This window comes from Chroicocephalus ridibundus, chromosome 8 (genome assembly GCF_963924245.1).
Source record: "Chroicocephalus ridibundus chromosome 8, bChrRid1.1, whole genome shotgun sequence".
NCBI lineage: Eukaryota > Metazoa > Chordata > Aves > Charadriiformes > Laridae > Chroicocephalus > Chroicocephalus ridibundus.
Window position 1 is genome coordinate 5,333,342 of NC_086291.1, and position 21,466 is coordinate 5,354,807.

The window sequence follows — 21,466 nt, forward strand, 5'->3', positions numbered from 1 at the left end:
CCCGATGTGTCCCTGGCACGGGGCCACGATTCCATCCGGTGTGGGGCACCAGTCCCTGGTGCAGCGGGAGACCAGAGTGTTGACACGAGAGGGTGAAGGGTAAATCAATGAATGGCTTTGTCCTCCTGCTTTAGCTGTTACGGGATATTGCCCTTTTCTTTGGGGATTTTAGTGTCTGTAATTAGTTATCTTGAACGGGAAGACTTTTCTCCTATTGAACATGTGAGAAATTCGGGGATGTTAATCAGCAGAGCATAACCTTTTCTTAACTTGTGCTTTTTATAGTCCCGGAGAATTAGCATTTATCTTAGGGCAGCACAAGAGTTTGGCATTTGTATGAAGTGAACTGATTCTCCACCCTTTCCCTTTCTTTATACATAACAAAAACTAAACTCTTTGATAGCCTCATCAACACGATATATTTGTAGGCTTTGAAGTGTAAATTGTGAATTTGTGTGTCTCAACATGACTTTGGGGCGCCGCGTGCAAGCGCATGCATGTCTATGTCCTGGATTAGTTAAAGTCTAATTAAAATTGTTCCTGAAAACTACATACTTAAAGCCAGATATAGGTAGACGCGTAAAAGCAGCTTGGTATTTTTTTTTCATGAATTCTGAGCACTTTTAGTTCTTGTAGGATTAAAGAGAGCCAGGGGAATTCAGCAACTCTGCAAATCTTTTTGCATGTTCACATACCGAAATAATTCTTTAGCTGCTCATCTTTAAACGATCAGTTTTCTTAGTGTTGGCTGGTTTTTTCAGCTGCCTTAAGGTGATTCTCAGTGCTACGGTGGAGCTTGGAAGGAAAGGCAATTCATACTTATTTTCTTCTTCCCCAGCAAGTTCAGTTTTGATTGGGAAATGACACATTCTGGGGTAATTTAGCAGCACCGTTTGCACTGGCCTCTCCTTGCTGCTTTGGAAGTCCTTCATGGAGATTTTTGGCAGTAGTTGGTATCTACTGGCTGCCCCATTAGGGCTGTTTCTCTTGGGCGCGTTAGTGCAGCTGGGACGGGTCCCTTGGTTTTCAGAGCTTTTACCATGCCCCATCCAAATGCAGTGCACATATTAACGCCAATTAAGGTTCCCTATAAAATCGTTTACCTTTTCTTAGTGATTTTGTCTCAGAAGCAGCCAATTTCCTACTGACATCCAGGCAAGTGGGTAAAGAATGAACTGGTTGATGACCCTGTTTTCCCAAGGGCTTTGTTTCCTTGACATTTTGATGTCTGCTTGATTCAAACGTTTATCCCAGCTTTGAAACATCAGGTGAACAAAGTTTGATGAACTCTCTACTGTCCGTTATATATCTACTGTCTTTTAAAGAAAGGAACCCGCAGATACCTGTGCTCTCCCTTCCCCTCTAGTTGTACAGAAAACACCGTTTTTATTCTTAATCTCTAAGAGTAGAAAACGGACCAACAAATTTTCCTTGTTTCACTTTTAGTTGCTCCCTAAGGCTTGCGGAACAAGGCTAGTACCCCAAAACGAAGTTTTACTGCAGTGTCTTATTTCAGTTTCAGTGTAGAATTTGGAATTGTAGCTGCTTCTGCATCCAGCCTGTAAAAGGCACCTTACAAAATGGCTTTCAAAGATTTATGAAGACTTGCATGGTACAGAGGCTGAAAGGAAGCTTAATTACATTCAGCTTTTGGTCATCTCTGTGTCTGAGGATGCGCCCATATACTGTCATCTCAAAGACCATCTAAGAAAATAAAATTGATCAGTGAGCCTTCTGGCTAAAACTAAAAGGAGTGCTTTGTCATCTGCCCGTAGAGCGTATGTGCTCAATCACTGCCATCTCCCGTGTGCTTGCCCTAGACTCTTCATCACTGAGATTTGTCCAAAATTTTAATCAAACATTATTTTATACTGAGGCCATTTCTGTAGATAATTGAATTCTTCTCTTGACATACTCACACATACTTCTTTGTACTAAAAAGACATAATTTCACCTAGTCCACGCAACCATTTTGCTTAGGAGGCAGTAAAATGTACATCTTGATTTGTATTAGCTCGTGTAGCGTACGAAGAGTTAAGATAAAAACTTGGCAAGTGCAATTGCTGTCACCTTGTGAATGACATCTCTGCTCATAAACCTCTGATCAAAGACAGCAAATAATATGGGAACATCTTATGTACTTACATAGGAAACTTGGTTCTAAGAGTGGGGATGTGTAGGTGTTCTCGAGTACAGTAATTCACAGGCTAATAATGCCAGAAGCCGTAAAATCTCTCAGTTGGAGGTGACTGTGAATAGCAGTGCTGAACAATCGGGAACTACTGCTGAGATGATAGTCTGAATGATGATTGAGTTTTCCTGGAGAGCTCTTATCTGTGTTTAAAATTGTAGGTAATGTTTTTAAATTTAACCGTGATAGAAGTTCATTGAGCCTTCAGAGAGGTTGGTGTTTCCCCTCTCTAAATCGTGGTCTGTAGCAATATTCTCAGTCTTTGCACTCAAGACAAATGTTTGCGTTGCTGTCAAAATGGGGCATTTTTACCTTTTCTGAGCAGAAGGACCAAGAAGACGGAAGGACCAGCGGGACAGGAGGGAGGTTCTCCCTCTAGTTCCTCCAGCTAGGAGGCTCACGTGCTCCCTGGTGGCACTCTTGGGCAAGGGCAGCTCGTAGGACGAGGTAGGGCTCTTGGCAGGAGGAGGTTTAAAAGGTAGTTTGCTGAGGTTTTTTGTACTTGTACCTTGGCAAAATCACTTTCTAAATACAGTAGACCCCATCAGGGTTCACCTGTTGACCCTACAGCAAATTATCTCTAGCTGGGTAAGGAAGCTAAAAGCGCTCCAGAGCATGTCATACAGACATTTTAGGAGTTTCCCTGTCAGTTGATGAAAGAAGTTTGCATTCAGGTTGTACTCACACACTGTAACCAAGGGTTTTGTTTAGGTTTCTATATAGAAAAGAGGCACTTATTTCCCATAAAATTTTAACGTGCTTTTTAAGGTTGTAATCCACCCGCCAAAACCAGATTGCATTTCACTACGTCAGTGGGTTTTCTTCAGTTGCTAGGAACTAGCCTTCATTGATGAAGTAAAGTGCGAAATTCAAAGTACGTCTTCATTTAAAAGGTAGCAATGATTGATATTGCGAGCGGATCTTGCTGCGAATGTACTCTGGTCACTTGAGATGAATTACAGATCTTAAAATTAAACCGTCAAGTAACTCTCTTGTTATAAAAAAGTTAAAAATGGCTAATTGCGAGAAACTCGTTTGAGAAGTATTGTTAGAGGAAGAGAATGCTAGTGATAACACCAGAAGTTAAATTGTGTGCACGTATAGTGGTAGGTATGATGCCTTTTCTTTTCTAAAATGTTATGTTAACAAAGGAAGAAGATTTTAGTTTTCTGTGTCAGATCTCTAGGCGCGGCACAGTGGTTTTGGGCAGTCGTGTTCCCGAAGACAGTGACAAATACACGACTTGGCAACTCAAAGTTTTCTACCTCTAGTAGAAGAGTTCAAAAATTAGAGTAATGGATAGCAGGAGGATCTGAGAACTTGTGGGCGCTTTTTAGTTTTAAAATCCCAAATAAACAAGCTGCACTGAATTTTTTTATGCCTGTGAAGAAAGAATTGTGTTCCCGAGGTGCTGTGGTCCTGGTTTGAAGATCCGTCCCTTTGTGTGATGGATAGTTTTGACCCCTCCGAACAGACGTGCGGTTCTGTGAAGCCATGGAGAAAAATGTGCCATCAGGGAGAATGATCTCTTCGAGCTTTTCATGATTCCTTCATGAATTGCTGTTTAGTTGCCGCTGTACGGAAAGGTACATATAATTATGTACGAGTATTTTCTGTTTAACACCTGCATACGTACTTTTTTTTTTTTTTCCTGGGGAAATCTGTAGTTGATTGAAATTACCGTAAATGTTCTTCAGATAATTGATACCAAGTGAAGCTGTGCACCCTGTGTGTATGCATATGTGCAAAACCACACAAAATTATGGGTGCGTATGTATGTGGATGTAGGGGCGTATATATGCACGGTTAACAGGAAATACCTTTCACGTGGTAATTAATTCACTAGTCTTCAGCATGCGCGGCGTCTTGGAGGTCACTTTCCACCGCAGTGTTTTGTATTTTCCACCGCATTGGTGCTATAAAAATGCTAATTGTCCCCATGAAGATGTAGGCTGTTTATAAGCGCGTATGTGATTGTTTTTCAGCCCTGCGAGATATAAGGAGGTGTTATTTCAGGTTTATAATTTGAATGTGTGATGGTTACAACTTTGACAGTTTATTAGCTAGAAAAGAGGGAAAAAAAAAAAAAGATAGTGGTGTGTCATTCTTCAGCGAATTGATTGCCAGGAGCATGTTATTGACTTTGGTGATAATATCATTATATATTTTACAGTCGTAAAATCAAGAAATTCAGATTATGCCCTGAGGGTTTCACACATTTAAATAAAGGATATGGCCATTTCCAGGGCTATTGGTTTAGATTAGCGGGTGCTGTGAAGAATGTGTAGTGTGTTATAAGGGCATACAGAAAAAGCACAAGTGTGCTTATTGTGGTGATGCTTTGGTTTATTTTCTTTTTCTATTTATGAAATACGCTTACTTACAGATCCCCTGGGAGAATGAACAGTGTTTGCTGTAAATGTTAGCATATTAATACAACGTTAGCTGGGCACTTTGTTGGGCTAAGAGCCGAAATCAAGTGTAATCCTTGATTTTTAGCAAGAGTGAGGATAAGTCTTCTCAAGACGCTTGAGTCACCAAAATACATGGTGCCTGGGAGAAAAACCTTGCGTGAGCTTCAGTCTGCGAAGTCAAGAGTTTACTTGGAGTCGGATAACACGGCTAGGTCTCCTTGTGGGTGACAAAGTCAGGGTTGAATGGCAGCTGGTGGGCTGCTGGGATGGTAACATCCCACATGCGGCTCCAGAGACCACTGCTGATGGGCACGGCCTGGGGAGCACCTGCCTCTGGCACCCAAACTTGGGCTGCTCTCGCCTGGATCTTCCACAACAGCTTCTGCTCCTCTTGGACTGCTCACCAGTCACGTCTGGGGACTGAATGCACTTGAGGTACTTGGGTTGAGCCCTGGGGGGTTTGGGTTCAGGTCTGTCTCTAGTTTGCTTGCTTTACAGAATCTGAGTTTAATTAAGGTATATTGCCTCAAATAAAAATGATTGACTGTGTTAAAAACCTTGTTTATTACTTCTACAGCATATTTAGTGAGATGGATAATATAGCGTAACGCTGATCACGATCTCTGCTCTAGATGCAAACTCAGAAGCACATTGCATCACCCAGCTCCGGGGATTTATTGTTCTCTTAAAAGACTGTGGAAGTCCAAGTGCAATGTCACAACTCGGCAGCAAAGGTCATGTTTTCCCACTTAGGCAGGAGCAGTGGCTCCAGCTGGAACACGTACGGCTTAAAGGTGAACAGTGACATCTATAGAAGCAGATAAAATAATTACTCTTACATTTACATTTTAAGGGCCTCTGAGGATTATAAATCTATATGCTGCAAACAAAACATTTCGTTGCCTGTGTCAACAGTGGCACATTTTCTAATTAAAAGGGATCACCTTTCGAAATTGAATTTGTGTGACGTTAGTGGGTTTTTAGCTGTTGCATTTTTATCTCGGTTTGGGGCATGAGAATCAAATTGGTTTTAGTTTTTGTTGATAATCTGGTTCCATTTTGGATTGTGAAATGCTGGTGTCAAGTTGCAAACAAATGCTTAGGATATGTCTTTACTTATGAAAAGATATTTATGAAAGCATTTTAGAGCAAACCATTGGAAAATACTCATTGGTGTTGAAGTTAAAAAAGTTTTAAGACAAAAATTTAATTTAGGTCATTTTAGAATGACCTAGTCCTCTGATGAAGAACACTGGGCAGATCCCTGCCTGTGCAGGGCTATGGTGGACAACTGAGATGAGCATCACCTGCTCACCTGGTGTGGCTTTGGCAGATGTGGTCTCCTCTGCAGTCAAGAAATCCTAAAATGAGATCTCGGGAAACCTGTGTTGTGGAAAGAAGTGATTGTCCTTAAACACGTGCTTCTAATTTTGCTGTAGATTATGATCTAGTAATGATTTGAGACCTCAAGCTTCACTTTTCCATAAAATCTTCACAGCTGGTTTGTGAATGTCTGTCTGCCTGCCCTTGAGAGGTTATTTGTAGTTTGGGGAAGGCAAGCTGAGAGTGAAAGCCCCAAGATGCAGCTCCTCGTTATTCAAATAAAGCTGAGCTCCAGCAGTAAGTGCAGTCCCGCATCCAGGATAATCCTCCTTCCCGCCAGCTGGGAACCGAGCAAGTGCGGTGGCAGGGGGTGGCTGGGGAGCCGAGCGCGACAGCGGGTCTCCGGTGACAAAGGCGGGAGCTGTGAAGAAGAAAAGATTGACTCTGCTTGTTACACGGGGAGAAAGAGGCAGGACGTTCCTGGGCGGGTTTCTGGCACGGGCGCAGCTCCCTGGTTTAGTGGTTTAATGTTAGCACTCAGCCTCCTGAAGCTTAAGAAGAGTTACAGCCTCCTAATTCAGGCATCTCTTATTTATGCTGTTTCAAACACAGAAAGAACCTTGTTCAAGAACTGTCGTTTTAAAAAAAAAAAAACCACTTTTTTTTTTTTTTTTGCTTTAATGATGATATGTTTATGAGAGTCCGGACAATCTGCCTTATAAGCGTCCAGTGCGCAAATGAAGGATCACCCCACAGAAATCTCACGTCTCGTACTGCTGTAAAATCGACCGTGCTGACAGTGTTTGTCCTACGGTAATTTTCCAAACAGGTGGAAGATTTTTCAGTGCCCGTTATGGCACCAAAATTTGGAAATACAGTATGAGCATTGATGGGGGGAGATCTGAATGTATGCTGAGAAACGGTGACTGTTGCAGATGGCTGATGTATAATATAGGGCAGCATGTGTGTGCGTTCTCTGTGCTTTTTCATGGGACATATGCTCTAGGGTTTTACGGGTGAATTTGTAGACTCTAGTAATTTACAGTTTCCACCACAGTTTTAAAATATCTACATCATTTCCAGGTTGATGATTTTTCCCAGTCATTTATCCCAAAAGCACTTCATCCTACTTAATCTGGGTCATAATTGACATGGGACTTGTGCGTAAGCAAACATAGCCATAAGTTGTGTTTCAATGGGCTATTAATGTCAGGGATTTAGTTAACGTGCAGGAAAATAGATCAGAGGTTGGAATAAGTATAAATGTTCAAATAACTGATGAATGCGAGGTCGCTGTCATGCCTCGGACCCAGGAGACACTCTTGAACGCTTACACGCTCCTGCTATTAGCAAGCAGCTGCCTTCGGCTGTAACGAAGACGTAAGGTTGAAAATTGTTGGCAAGAAGGCTGTTGGAATTGGATTTTATTTACTGCAAATCAACAGGGTATCTTTGCAAGTCTAAAAGACATATGGAAAAGTCCACTGTTATCGTTGTACTTTGTTGTGTCTCCAGATGTTCCCCCTCCTGCCCCACTCTGGAGCTGAAAGTGGAAAATGGTTTTTCATTGTTTTTAGCTGACGGTGCCAACATCTGCTGTGGCATTTCCCTGGGGAATGGTATTAGCACTTCTTCAAGTTCCCGATTTATCATTTATGTCTCATTGGATTTTTATTTTTTTTTAAACAAAAAATAATGTAAGAGCATGAAGTTTCAACCCCCTGTTTAATTCTTTTTGAGAGTGTGGAAATGAATCAAGGGAAGCAGTTGGGTGGCCACTGAACTCTCACAACTATGAACAATTTATCAGCTGCCTTATTTTTAAGGGGCTATAAATGAGGCATTAAAATATTTCTCATTGAAAGAAATAGTATTTGTGTGCTCAAACACACTCGAAGATCTCAATAAGCTTAAAATAGCTCTATTTTTAACATACATTTAGTCCATCATTAGTCACAGTGTGGACTGTGCTGTACTTTGGGGAAGGAGAACCGAGTGAGTATTTTCATTTGGAAGTACTCTTCGTTGGTCATGTATACTTTTTAATTTTTCCTATAATGGTATTGTAAAAATTGCAATTCCATAGTTTTGCCTAGTTCATTCATCCGCTTGACGGGTGCGTGACACTAGCAAAGTTGGCCCAAGTGTTGGCTGCTGACAAAGGTGCTTTTAATAGAAATGCAGAACGAAATAGCTTTTCCCCAAAAAGCCTTCTGTACTTCTGCTTGTCAAAAACGAGCTGCGCGGAAGCAGATTTTGTTAGTTTTTCAGTACTTAAATCTGACCTTTCAAATAGGAATGAGCTTTGGAGAAAATTCTCAAATATAGGTGTCTAATACTAGGTTCTTACCCTACGGTTCATTTGTAGCAGGCTCTTTGTTCATTTTTCACAATAGCTAGAAATTTGGGGTGAAATTTGGGGCAAAATCTGTGATTACAGTTCCTAGGTGGTAATAGTATAAATTTTAGCAACGTCAGTCCAAGTTTTCTGGCGGAATCTGTTGGGTCCAAGAAACTTCAAATTCTTTAAAATCTCACGTTTTCTGCTTGCCGCTTTGTTCCTTGGAAGTTGTTTGCTTGGTTGCATGTTTGGTTGCAATTATTTACAGTTCACTGCTGGTTTTTTTGAGAGCCTAGCAAGAAATTCCACAGACAACTGCAAAATATATCTTTAATCAATTTTAGGGAGACTGATTTGCTAACTAACATATTTCTTCCAGCTGAGAGACAGCATAAACTCTTCTGCGGATACTCGGGGAAAAATTCTTCCTGGGAAAACTATCCCTTTCATGGATTGCTGTAGCGTCAGCGTCGTGTGGTTCAGGCTATTCTGAGCACTGTAATTTATGTACATTGGCCCTATCACTCCTGTGCTATCTTACACCCTGATTGCTTTTTTATTAAGAAACATCTCGTGCCATTTTTTAAGCGTCTCAGGGCGAGCCCGTGAGAGACGATGTCGCTGGTTATGTTTTTTCTGTGTGTATATATATAAGCAGTAAGACTAGAACAAGGAGAGAATATTTTTTGTGGAGGTTTTAGAGCAGCGATATTCTATAGGCAAATAACATCATTTGTTCTTTCATCATTGAAACGGTAATAGTGTAAATATTGCTGATGCGGTTAGATAAGTCGGTATGCGAGGAAATAGTAGCATGTTTCTATTAAGAGTTTTGTCTGCAAAATGAAAAATCCTCAAGTGTGTTGGGATTAAAACAACCCGTACAGATCAGGAGTTTTCAGATCCGTGAGGTCTGATTCAGGCTTATCTCTTATTTCTGTAAACCTAATTTGTGTGCAAATTTCGTGCGGAAGATTGTGTATGGCAACAATTCCACTGTGAATTCATTTGAGGGAGTAAGGGCAAAAGGTTTTATTGAACTAGGACTTTTCTTCTAATTTTATTGAAATGTTCGCATGTTTTGGTGTTGAGGTAGGAATTAGATTTAATTTGCCACTTAATTGTGAGTATGTATTCCTTTGTTTTCCTTTGCACTGATGCAAATTTCCTTCTTTCCCGTATGTCTTTTCAGGTCAGGATCGCAGTGAAGCCACTTTAATAAAGAGGTTTAAAGGTGACGGTGTCCGATACAAAGCAAAACTGATTGGGATAGACGAGGTTTCTGCCGCACGAGGAGACAAGTTATGCCAAGACTCCATGATGAAGCTCAAGGTGCAGTGAAACTTTTAATGTTTAATATTAGGGAGTCGAGGGGAACGATTTTCAGCTTGAACTTTTACTCGTTCTCCTTTCGTGACTCTGAGTCACACTCTGGTTAATTATGTATTGAAATCAGTCAATTTTACATGAACTCCTGGCTGGTACTGCTTATCCCAGTTTAATTTTAATACATTATCTCGGAGTTCAGTAGTTGCTCATGATTGACACCGCTGCAATTTGTCCACAAATTATAAACAACGCATCTCCAAATTGAATAATTTTATTATGCAAAAGGGGAGGTAAAGCACTATGAAGAAAAATGGTTTATCAGAACATTTTATATGACAGTGTTAATCAACTACAGCCCTGCCTTTGACCATTATCTCCTGTTGGGCCCGGCAGGAAGGGGTGAGGGACGTTGTGGGGTGTAGGTAGCCAGATACAGGGGACGACTGGTGTCCTCCCTGGGAGGATGATGTCTTGCACCTGTAATGGCAGAATTTCTGGGTTACAAAACCCGGAGGCATTGCACTGAGAGGACGGAGCCCGAGAAGACAGAGGATTCCCCAGAGTTTCGGGAAAGAAATGGAGCAGTGATAAAAGCAGGTTTTGAGTAGACTGCAAACTTAGAGAGCAGAGAGTCTGAAAGCACGGGTGGTGCAGGAGGGTGGGCTTTCTGGCGTGCTAGACATCTCTCTCTGGCTCAGTCTTTTCTTACAACCCTCAAAGAGCATAAGAGCTCTCTACGGGAAGCATCCTTTATGTGGCCCTGGGAAATGTGGAAGAGCTGGAGCGTTTGAGGAGGAAGGAGAGATTGTGTTTTTCTTGAGTGCAGTGTTGGCTGTTGGCTTCCCATCTGCGTCGCAGAGTTACGGGTCTAGGTCTAGGAGTTACGGGTCTAGGTCTAGGAGTAAATCCTCCGCAGTCTTTTTCCCATTTTTTCCTTCCAGTCCTCTCCCCAGCAGTCTACCGAGAGCTGATGGATTTCCCATTACTAATTTTTTCAGGAGGAGAAATCACTAAGTAGTATCTTTTACTCTACCAACTAGCAGGATCTGGTCACAAGGAACTGTGAGGAATAGGTGGTTATTCAAGAATAAACAGCAAAGGGTGACATGATCTTATGGTTCAACAATCTAAAAGCAAGATCTGGCAGATAATTTACAAATCAGTTATTAACATTTTATGAAAAGCAAAAACTAATCTGTTCTAAAAGGTGCACTGTTGATTTATCACATCTGCCACAATATTCCTATCTGGTTATTCCTCCTGATTTCATACTGGATCTTCCTCATCATTTCATAGTTCCTAGAAGCAGTGCGGGAGACTCGTCGCTGTTGTGCTGCACAAGCTTTTTTGTCTCTCTCCTCCATGGATTACCATTTCCACATCTCCCAGACGCCTGATACCTGGTCGCAAAGTGGCGAGATTGATCTAAACAGTGTTGTGAGGTGACGGAGACTGTAAAGTGAAGGGAGCATTAGAAATTCACGTTTGTGTATAAGGCAGCGTAGCATGAAGCTGTGGGCTCTGGAAACCTAGTGTCTAGCGACAGGAGTTTTAAGGCCAGGCATAAAGTTTTGACAAATGACTCCATTTGACTTTTGAGAAACGACTCCGTTTTTTCTCTTTCATTTTCATGTCTGTGTAACGAGGACAACGACCTCATGAAGGTTTTAAAACATAAGTTAGTAGCTTTTAAGACATGTTGAAGCTGCAGAGCACCAGATAAAGGCTAAATATTTTCATTTATTTGCTAGGGCAATTGATTACATTTCATCTTAGTAGTGTAATTGGTCAGGGCAGGCTCCTGAGAAGGTGGAAATAGAAGTTACTATTATAGTTATGCTGTGGGAGAATAATACAAGAGATGCGTATCAGCAAATTCACTTACGAAATAAAAGCTTGAGATCAGGAAAAAAACCCTAACCCTCAATATTATTTTTTTTTTTACAGCAGAGGTATAGTTTGATTTGGAGAAGAATATTCTTCTTCTATAAAAAGCTCCATTTGCTTATTCCAGATAAGCGTGCCCGTGAAGTAAGCTAAAGTTGGTGGTTTTTTCCTCCACTCCTTGTGTTTTTTTCTTGGGGGGGGAAGAAAACAAAAGCGTGCTAGAAATGACCTTCAGCTTCCATGAAACCAGATTTCATGGAGGATTAGCGGGTGCAGGGGTTGGAAGTGGGAGCACATTTGAAATGCTGTCTGGGCAGCGTGAAGAGATGTGATACCTTGAAAAAAGGGAGGAAGCCAGAAGTAAGAGGGGGGCTGTTCCTGGAAAGCCCTTAAGTTTTCCTAGAAAAGTGGCGAATCGTCTACAAGCACATCTTTGTGCTCTGCTGTGGCACCTGGAAGAGAAATAAACCAGCCAAACTGTTCTTTGTTTCCACAGGGAATTGTCGCAGCGGCTCGTTCGAAAGGAGAACATAAACAAAAAATCTTCTTAACAGTCTCCTTTGGGGGAATCAAAATCTTCGATGAAAAGACAGGGGTGAGTAAAATAATCATGTGGTGGAACAAAACCGAATCTTTTCATGGATTTCTTTAAAAGCATTTCCTGGCTGGGCAGTAATATCTCACCAGGGTAAGCACACATGAAGCAGCATCTGACAAGCTTGATAAAGGGTTATCATGTATCAGAGCAAGCCATTAGATGACGGAGGTGTAAAGTGTAGCGTGGGGACGTGGTTTATTGTAAAGCCTTGTCCTGGATACTTCTGCAGAGCCACTTACTTGAGTACCCAGATGCTCCTTACGTCCATAAACACTCACAGCTCTGAGTCCAGAAAGTGGCAAGAAGGGATTTATTTTCCTTCTGCCAGATAAAAAAAAATTGCTTCTTGGAAATATCAGCCCCCCCATCCGTGGTACAGGCTGCTGTTGGTGCCCAGATGGGTTTTCTCGCCCAGCCTGGGCTCAGCTGCACCAGTCCTCTGGATGCTGCTGGAGACTCCTCAGCACTACCAAGTGACTTGTGAGAGTCTACTGACAAGGGATTGGGATGAGAGGCTAGGATTGTCTTGGATTGGGCCCCTTGTGTCACTGCAAGCCGAGGGGAAGAAAACAAGCTGGAACAGGGAGCTGCAGACAACCCCAGGAGAGTGAAGGTTGTTTTCCCCAATGGTGCCTCAGCTAGACAGGGAGAAGGAAGGGCAGCAGGAGCTGGGGAGCGGCTCACGCTTAGCTGGGATTGCCCTCGAGATGTCCCAGGGGAATCCTAAGAATTTCTATCAGGTCCACAGTTCTACATGAACCCAGATGTAGTCACCATGATGCAATATACTCCTGTTAACAGCAGTGACAGTCCCCTGTGAGGTATGTCGTAACCACAAGAATGAGAGCTTTTGTATCATCAGTGACAGTAGCACAAGTGTATATTGTGTGGAACTGGAGGTAAAATATATTGGGAAGTTTGGCGTTGCTCTTTGAGGTTGCCAGGCAGCAACTCGTCCAGTAGCATCTGGTCGGGGAAGCTGCAGGAGACTTCCATGCCTTACGCGCTTTTTGCCACAGCAATATCATGTTTGATTTTTTAAATTGCTCTGAAAGAAGAAACCTAAGCAAAACATTATACTACTTAAATATAAAGCGACAACACACAAACTGTTTTAATCCTAATTAAGAAGATTTTTCCAGCAGTTTAAGCTCTGCCTTGAATTTTAAAAAGCTCTTGATTTAATCTTTTGAAAGATTAACTGTTTTACATGATGCCAGAAATAAAACCCTACTGATGATAGATGAAATTATCTTTGCCAGTTAATTTATATTATTAGAAAATCAATGTCATTGAGCTCACTGATACATAATACAAGTAGTTAGTGATGAAAAGCTCGTTTGGAATGTGTTGTGTGCAGCACGTGTAAAGTATTCATACAAAAGCGGTGTTCAAGAGAACGTGGCTGAGGTTACAGGCTGTGCTCAGAGGCAGGAAAGGTCAGGATTAGGGCTGCCGGTGCAGTCGTGGTTGGGTCCTCTAGTAAACAGATATTAGGGTAGTATCGAAGGAGGTGGTGACGCACCTTTTTTTGGCCAGAGAATACCAGCTTCGTTCAGTGTACGGAACAGAGTGTAATACACCGAACGATGCAGTAATATTTTGTTTTCTTTTTCATCTGCAAATCGCGCTGAGGCCACAGTTACTTTCCTAAGACTAAAGTCTTTTTCTTGGGAAAGTAAAGAAGAAGAAGAGAGAGAAAGACTTGTCCGGTGGCACTTGTCTCTGAATGTTTCAAAAACATAGGATTTATTTTCACAAAGTCAAGAGGGAAAAGGGGATGTGTTTGGAAACGAAGGTGTGGTTGAGCCAAATTGCTTTTCCTGCAGTGTCCTGGGCACTCTCCTGTCTGCAACTAGCGAGGTGGGGACATGAGAACAAATCTCCTTCATTTCATAACTTTGACACCCTGTGCTCTAAATCTGACATAACTATATCATCCTTATAGTAACGCTGTCACTCACTCGCTGGGGCTTAGACTGAAACCTTTAAATCCACCTTCCAGACGTCTGCCCCTGAGCTGCCGGAGTGATGGACAGGAGTATTGAGTTGTCCTTCTTGAAACAGGACTGTGACAGAGGGACGGGGGGAGCTTTCATTATCAGTTTTAACGTGGTTTTGTGCAAGCAGGCGAATCGTGCTTTCTATGCCAAGCTTTTGAAGGAGGGACGCATGAACTCCTCTGACGGTTCTTCACAGCCACCATCCCTTCGTCTTTTTCCCCAGCTTGGGTCTCTCCAAGTTTCACTCCCAAAGTTTCACGTCCTTGGCCCACTCTTCTCATCGTCTCACTCATCCAGCCTGTCTCTGCTTCATCAACCTACAGTTGTCACCTCGTGCCTGTTCCTGGGGGTAGTCACATGCAATTTCAACATCTGAAATACACCAGGTAACAGCAGCAACAGGGCACGGACAGACCCCGGCAGCGTCTCTGGGCTCTCTGAGCCCGCAGGAGCGCTACCGAGGCAAGGTGCTTCCCACAGCACGAGAGGCAATCATTTAGGGGTGACGCATTTGGCTTTGGCTCGTAGTAAATAATACTGTGCGTGTCCTCTCACGTCGATGCCTGTGTCTAAAGTCAGGCCCAAAGACAGCTGCATTACTGCTATCGTGTGGAGCCTCCTGTAAGGCAGAATAAGGACGATGGAATTAGGTGATGCAGGACACTGATAAACTCGTTCTTGATTTAGAAGCAACAAGGAAAATCCCACAAGTTGGCAAAACTGGGGACGTACAATTGCTCAGCCTGGCTTTTTTCGTAGAACGATAGAGTGGTTTGGGTCGGAAGGGACCTTGAAGACCATCTAGTTCCACCCCCTGCCCTGGGCAGGGACACCTCCCACCAGCCCAGGCTGCTCACAGCCCCGTCCAACCTGGCCTTGAACCCCTCCAGGGATGGGGCAGCCACAGCTTCTCTGGGCAACCTGGGCCAGGGGGTCACCGCCCTGGTGAGATCTTCTGATATCCATGTTAAACTTAAGAGCTTATAAAATTTGGAGAGTGATGTTCGCATTTGTGCGCCAGGGAGAAAACTGTGCTCTTAATAGAGAACAGCCTGGCTAATCTTGCATTTGCTTTCTCTTCCTTTAACTGCCCTCCCTGTCCCCTGGAATGCTTTCTCCTTAGTTGCGTTTCCATGATTTTGTAATTCCCAAAAGGATATTTTGGGCCCCGGTGCTCATCTATTGCTTATTTGGAAAGGTTATTTACCTCTCTGGAGCGTCCTTTCTTAATTTTTGTCACTGGCTATTGCTGTCATGTCTGGGACAATGGCAGTCTGATGTGATAGAAAAGAGAAAAAAGATTCTGAAAAAAATGTAGGTTTCTGTATGTTTAGAATCTTGTAGGCTACTATTGGATTTTAATTTATCACAATAAAAAATCAATTTGTAGCTCAAAACTAGCAAATTTTTTAAAATTGGCAGTGTCATAGCTGACTTCATACAGATGATTTAAAGGAATTGCTCCATAATTCATTACAGATGAAGGGCCATAGTTGGTTTACTACTGAAAACGATAAGCAAGGTTTTTCTCCCTGTACTTTATAGCTCTCTTTAATACGTTCCAGACCTAATATTCATCAAAAAATATTGATTGTAATAATGCTGTTATTCCACCCATCAGGAATTCTGCCCTTTGAGTAAATTTATCTATGGAGGAGATTAGGTTGAAGGTGGAATATCATTTAGGAAGAATTTATCTCGGCAAGAAAAACACAAGGAGGATTTGCTGGGAGATTGTGCTGTAGATGCGATGCAATTTAGTTCATCTATAGCACCGCGAGAGAAATAATGACACTCCTCTCTTGTATTTCGTCACTCTGTTCTGTGGACTAATCCAAATAGGTCCCTTCATACCACTTTTTCAAATACTTGTCAATGTATTTGGAACATGGTAGAAGGGCCCTGCGTAGCAGCGTTCGCCTTGCAAGGCCGTGGTTTGCGTATACTGTTACATAGACTTGCTCGGCTGCTGGAGGAGCCTGCTCACGTAGGCAGAAGACCACAAACTGTCCTGCTGTTAAAGTCCCAACGTTAGCTGTATAAGCCAGAATTGTATTTAATTTGACTAACAGGATGGTCTCCTGTTGTACGCTGCCAGAAATTGTCATTACCCATGGGGTTTGACCCTATTTTTTCTTATAAATGTACCTTTTTTGTCTGCTGTCATATGTTGGCCATCCATCCCACTTGCCTTCTCCGGACTACGTTTGCCAAATATATACTTCACCTGAAGAAAATACATTAATTTTTTTTTAACATAAAAAATCTACCACAATTATTATTTTTCTGTCTACTACAAAATATTTTTCCTATCTAATACCACTTCAAAGATTTCATGGCTGCGTATTATATGAAAATAATTGTTGATCATTTGTTCTGTCGTGTTCCCCCTGCACCCTGGTGACAACTCAAGACATGATCTTTCAAACACAGTACGGCACAAGCTGAAACGTATTCTTCATTAGTAGACGAGAGAGTTCTTTTATATTTTCAAAAGCGTGGTCTGCAGAAGGCGAAAATGCAAATAGTTTTGTTGTGCAATTTAATACTCTCCTTTTCAGGGTGGAACTTAGTGGTTAACGTGTTCCTTAGAAAGAGGCGAAACCCGTAACTCTCAGTACAGCAGGATATGCAAAATTTTGAAAGGACCGTCATTGTTCGTTAGCTATTTATGAGTATTATTTTGTTAATCACACACATCAGGCTATCTCCCTGTGATAGCTTAGTAATGCTTCATTAGACATGCGTGACTAATACGGTCTCCATAAAGAGGCTGTAATTGTCTCATTGTTTATTTATGTAACGATGGATCTTTGTTTACTGTAGGTTACTTTCCAAAAATGTATTTAAAAATAATAACTAAATTCTATAAAATACTTGGGAAAACATTTTCTTCTACATTCATGTAATGAGGTGTACTTTGAAACTCGTGTTCTCTCTAATGGCAAAATTCTGTTGGCTCTAATGGAAAACCCAGACACTGTGAAAGAGAAATAAGATGAAAGGGAAAAAAAGAGTATTTGGCTTCAAGTAAAGAATTATTTCTGTTAAAGTGGATTTCCTTTGCGTTGTCTATGATATACGTTTGGAGAGATTGGCCAGTCTTGCAGAGAGGTCGACCCATATCTTTATCAAAATACAGGGCTTGGGCACAGCCTGTGGGATTGTAAAATTTCTAGGAATACTATAAGTGTCCGATTGGGTTACGGTATTGCGGAGAGGTATTGCAGTCTGTTACTCATTTTTATGAATTTAATCTGTAGCCGTTTTCTTCAGGCTGTCAGTATGAAATCCAGGAAGGAAATCTGTGTGTATAAATATATATATATTTTGTGTTGACTGTCTATTCTCACTCTTTTTATCCATCCCTTACTCTAACCTTTATTATCTTTGAGGAGGATTACGTGACTCTCACGCAGAGCGGGGGTTACCTGCCCGAGAAGGTGTTACTCAGTGAAGAACACCTCCCTGTTCCCTGGAAAGGGGACGAGACCTTACCTGTGGCCGCAGAAATAGTGATTGAGCTTCTGCTTCAACTCTTAGCGATATCCAATCAAATAAAATGTGCAGTGGGGGGTTATAATGGTTATAGTCCTGCTGGCCTCGGTTTGTTTTCTTCTAGTGAGATGATTATGGCTGTGCTATGATCCAGCCACTGTTTTAGATGCCTGCATCTTGCCCATCTTCCTGACCTTTAGAGCTCTCTTGACCTTATAATACACAGATTTTTCAAAGTTGTCGCGAAGGCTTCTGTAAAGCGTTTTCTAGCTTGTTCTGGGACTTTATCGGGTTTGTGCTGATAACCCCTGGATTTGCTGCTCTTCTCCATTTGATGTGAATGATAGTGTTAATTATGCTGATAGATTGCTAACAGGACAGCTAAACTTGGCTGAAAGAAAATTTTAGCAAGATGACAATTCTCACTGTTGGCAGAAGATACCTCATTTAAAATGTACCAAAGGTACTTCTTGACTTTACTGGAAATCTGTTGGTTCTGGCATCTTTGACCAGAAATCGAGGTACGATTACGGATCTGTAGTTATTCCTTGAAGCACATGTGCTGGAGCAGATGAAATGTCAAACTGTCAAGTCTCTATCACTGAGCGTCTCTGAATATTTAAAAATAGAAATAAAAGAAGGAATTAATTTTATCTGCACTCTACTCGCTCTGCAGTGAGCGGGAGAGATGGTGTGATTGGTTCACTGAATTTTTGTGTTTGCCAGAGTGTGGTATTGGCCAGGAGACTGTTAAGGGTCCCTGCCTGGGGCTCCTTCCAGCTCCAGGCCAGAAGCTCCCACAGGTGGGTTTTCTCCCCTTCATTTCTTTGAAACTGATCTTCCCAAAGTTCCTGCTGGTCTCTTCATGATTGATCTCAGGGGTAGCACTTCATTAGCATCATTAGCTTATCAGCTGATTTTGAATAAAGTCCTTCTACTTGGCCTCCATGACTCTTGTCTCTGTATTTTACCCCTGTGTTTCTAATTTCTCTGTCTCTCTCCTGCAGTTTTCATCTGGGATTTCCTGGGTGCTCTCCGTCCTTGATCCCTTTTTCTTCCTGCTATGCTTTTTATAAGTTACTTCATTTGCAAATATAAATTTGGTTATTGTGTCAAACCAAATGATGCCAGCCCCGTCTCCTCCTGTTCAAATCTTGACCCGTCTCTCCAGCCCTCTCCTTACACGTTTAGCCAACAGTTCAAGCTTAGCGTGGCTGAACCGGGTCTTTTAATCCTGACTCCCAAAGGTCTTTCTCTGACCTCCTTTTGCGAGTGCTGAGGAAAATATCAGCATCATCTGTTACTCAGCCCTGTAAACTCAGCAGCCTGTTTTGACTCAACCTTGTTTTCGACTGTCACATCCAGGGTAACTCCAGATCTTGCAGATTCTTCTTAACTGCTCTGAAATACAGCATTTATTGTCATGCTTACAGTTAAAACCCAGACCTGCCTCTCTTCATCTTGTGTCTCAATTGTTATCCTTTCCTTTGTCCTTGATAAATGTGACTTTTATTTCTGAAACCTATCGTGACTGCCAAGATTGCTGTCTCAGCGTATTCTTTTGATCGTGTCACACTTCTCTTTGCGTTCCTACACTGAATCTGCCTTCTCTATTTTATCAGCCCATTGCCTAACTGTTGGGTTTTTTTCCCAGGCTCTTCATGGCTGCCTTTACTCTTCATCCGCTTTCAAGGAATCATTCCGCAGTAACAACTTTTATCATTTCATTTATTCAGTTTCCAAATGAATGACTCCAAGCCTCTTCCCATCCTGCCCATCATGCTTTGGAGGAATTCTTTGCAGATATTCATGGAGTGCCTCCTTATTTTGTCTTCACATCCCTCCTTAAAACACTTCCATGCTAGAAACTTATTAGTTTCTAGCTAATTCTGGGCTCCCTGGTTCAAGAAGGACAGGGAACTGTTGGAGAGGGTGCAGCAAAGGGCTACCAAGATGATGAGGGGACTGGCACACCTCTCCTATGAGGAAAGGCTGAGGGATTTGGGTCTTTTCAGTCTGGAAAAAAGACGGCTGAGGGGGGACCTTATCAACGCTTATAAATAGTTAAAGGGTGGGTGTCAGGAGGATGGGGCCAGGCTCTTTCCAGTGGTGCCCGGGGACAGGACAAGAGGTAACGGGCACAAACTTGACCATGGGAAGTTCCACCTAAACATGAGGAGGAACTTCTTTCCTGTGAGGGTGGCAGAGCCCTGGCACAGGCTGCCCAGAGAGGTGGTGGAGTCTCCATCTCTGGAGACATTCCAAACCTGCCTGGATGCGTTCCTGTGCCACCTGCTCTAGGTGACCCTGCTCTGGCAGGGGGTTGGACTAGATGATCTCCAGAGGTCCCTTCCAACCCTATGGTTCTATGATTGTAAACTCCATGGTGCTGAGACCTCTGGTACCCATGATCCCAGCCTGTCACGCAGAGCTGTGCTGCCTCGTAGCCACCCTGTTGTCATTTGCCTGGGATGAGGACAGCCCGTCTAGTGGCTTGTAGATCCATCCCATGAAATCATTCTTCTGACCATCTGTCGTTTCTGTTGTGACCTTGCAAAGGTGTTGCTGGGGGAATGGTTCCACAGATCAAATCAACCATGTCAGCCTGGCATTCCGGGGTTGAGCCACCCGCAGTGTACTCATCTGGGAGGAAGGGGCAGAGGAGTGATGGAGGGCATCTGCCGGGGCAATGAGCGAAGGACTTCTCCATGCCCGAGGGTTTATGAGGAGGAGCTACTCCAGTCACGCAGCTCAGAGATGTCCCAACGTCCCTCGGCTTTCAAAGGTTGGAATTATAAGTATAAACTCCCTGGGATTACCTTTTAATTCAGGGGGTTTAAAATCAGAATTATCTGTTTATAGGAGCTTTTTGTAAGAAAAGTTGGGTCTTGGACCGCGCTGAGGACTTCTAAGGACTACACTGATAAAAATGTTACGTAATAACAAAAAAGAGCATACTGAAAAACAGCTGAGAAAGTCAAATTTTGCGCGTATGTTTGAAAATGGTGGTATATGTGGCCGTTCTTATACCTTAGGGGGATTAGAATGAATTGTTCACAGCTTCTGCCTGGGAAGGATTCTTCTGGCCAACTGGGAGTCTTGCCCTGTTGCTTGGCAGTTTCCTGTCTTTCTACTTGTAAATATGAATGCTAAGACATGGCATTTACTGTTCTACATGCAATAAATATATCTAATTAGAATATGGTGGAGTTAGGGGGCTTCAAAACTCGGTGTATTACTCTTACAAGGTATTCCTCTGATACTTTAAAAGGGAAACAATAACACATGACATAAATATCATTTGACAGTGAGCAAAATGTAAATGTCAGAAGAACCCGCTTCCATACTTATATCCCTTATTGACTATTGTAATTAATTTCTTATTGGTCTTCCAAACTGTGCCCTAGGCAGTTTAGATGGTTCAGAGTGTTCCATGGGGATTTTTAATAGCCACAAGCTCATAAAGATACATTTCGTAGATGCCCAGTTTGCTGCATGAAGATTGTAAAAGCCTTACGATGTATTATGGTGGTTTTGTCCCTGTCAAAAAAAGATCCCAAAAGGCAAAACTCGGGTGTGATTTTGCACGGTGTGAAGTCTGAGGGTTTGGGGATCTAGAGCTTTGGTTTGAACCTTAGGTCTTTCCTCCTGACACTTGGCATCCAGAGGAAGGCCGAGATTTCTCTCCTTCCTCTACCTTCTGGTAGAGAGTGTGCGCAGGAACTGCCTTGTGAGACTTCTGACGCTAATTGGCATGAAGAGAAAATAAAGCTATTCCTGACGTTTTAGCCAAACGGAAATAATTTGTGGGAGTGTGTCGTAGTTGTATTTTTCAGTGTGAAAAGGGTAAAAATTTGATTGCTTTCAAAAAGGCAGAAAATT

At 42.4% G+C, this 21,466-nt stretch overlaps 1 protein-coding gene across 11 annotated transcripts in view; it reads left to right on the top strand.

Annotated features, from left to right (window-relative positions):
• DAB1 (DAB adaptor protein 1) overlaps positions 1 to 21,466 on the top strand; it is a 478,733-nt gene that overhangs the window by 403,857 nt on the left and 53,410 nt on the right. For all 11 annotated transcript variants that reach the window (XM_063343442.1, XM_063343440.1, XM_063343439.1 and 8 more), the window contains 2 exons: positions 9,462 to 9,601; positions 11,982 to 12,080. In XM_063343442.1, coding sequence (XP_063199512.1) covers positions 9,462 to 9,601; positions 11,982 to 12,080 — 239 coding nt within the window. The remainder of the gene's footprint in view (positions 1 to 9,461; positions 9,602 to 11,981; positions 12,081 to 21,466) is intronic.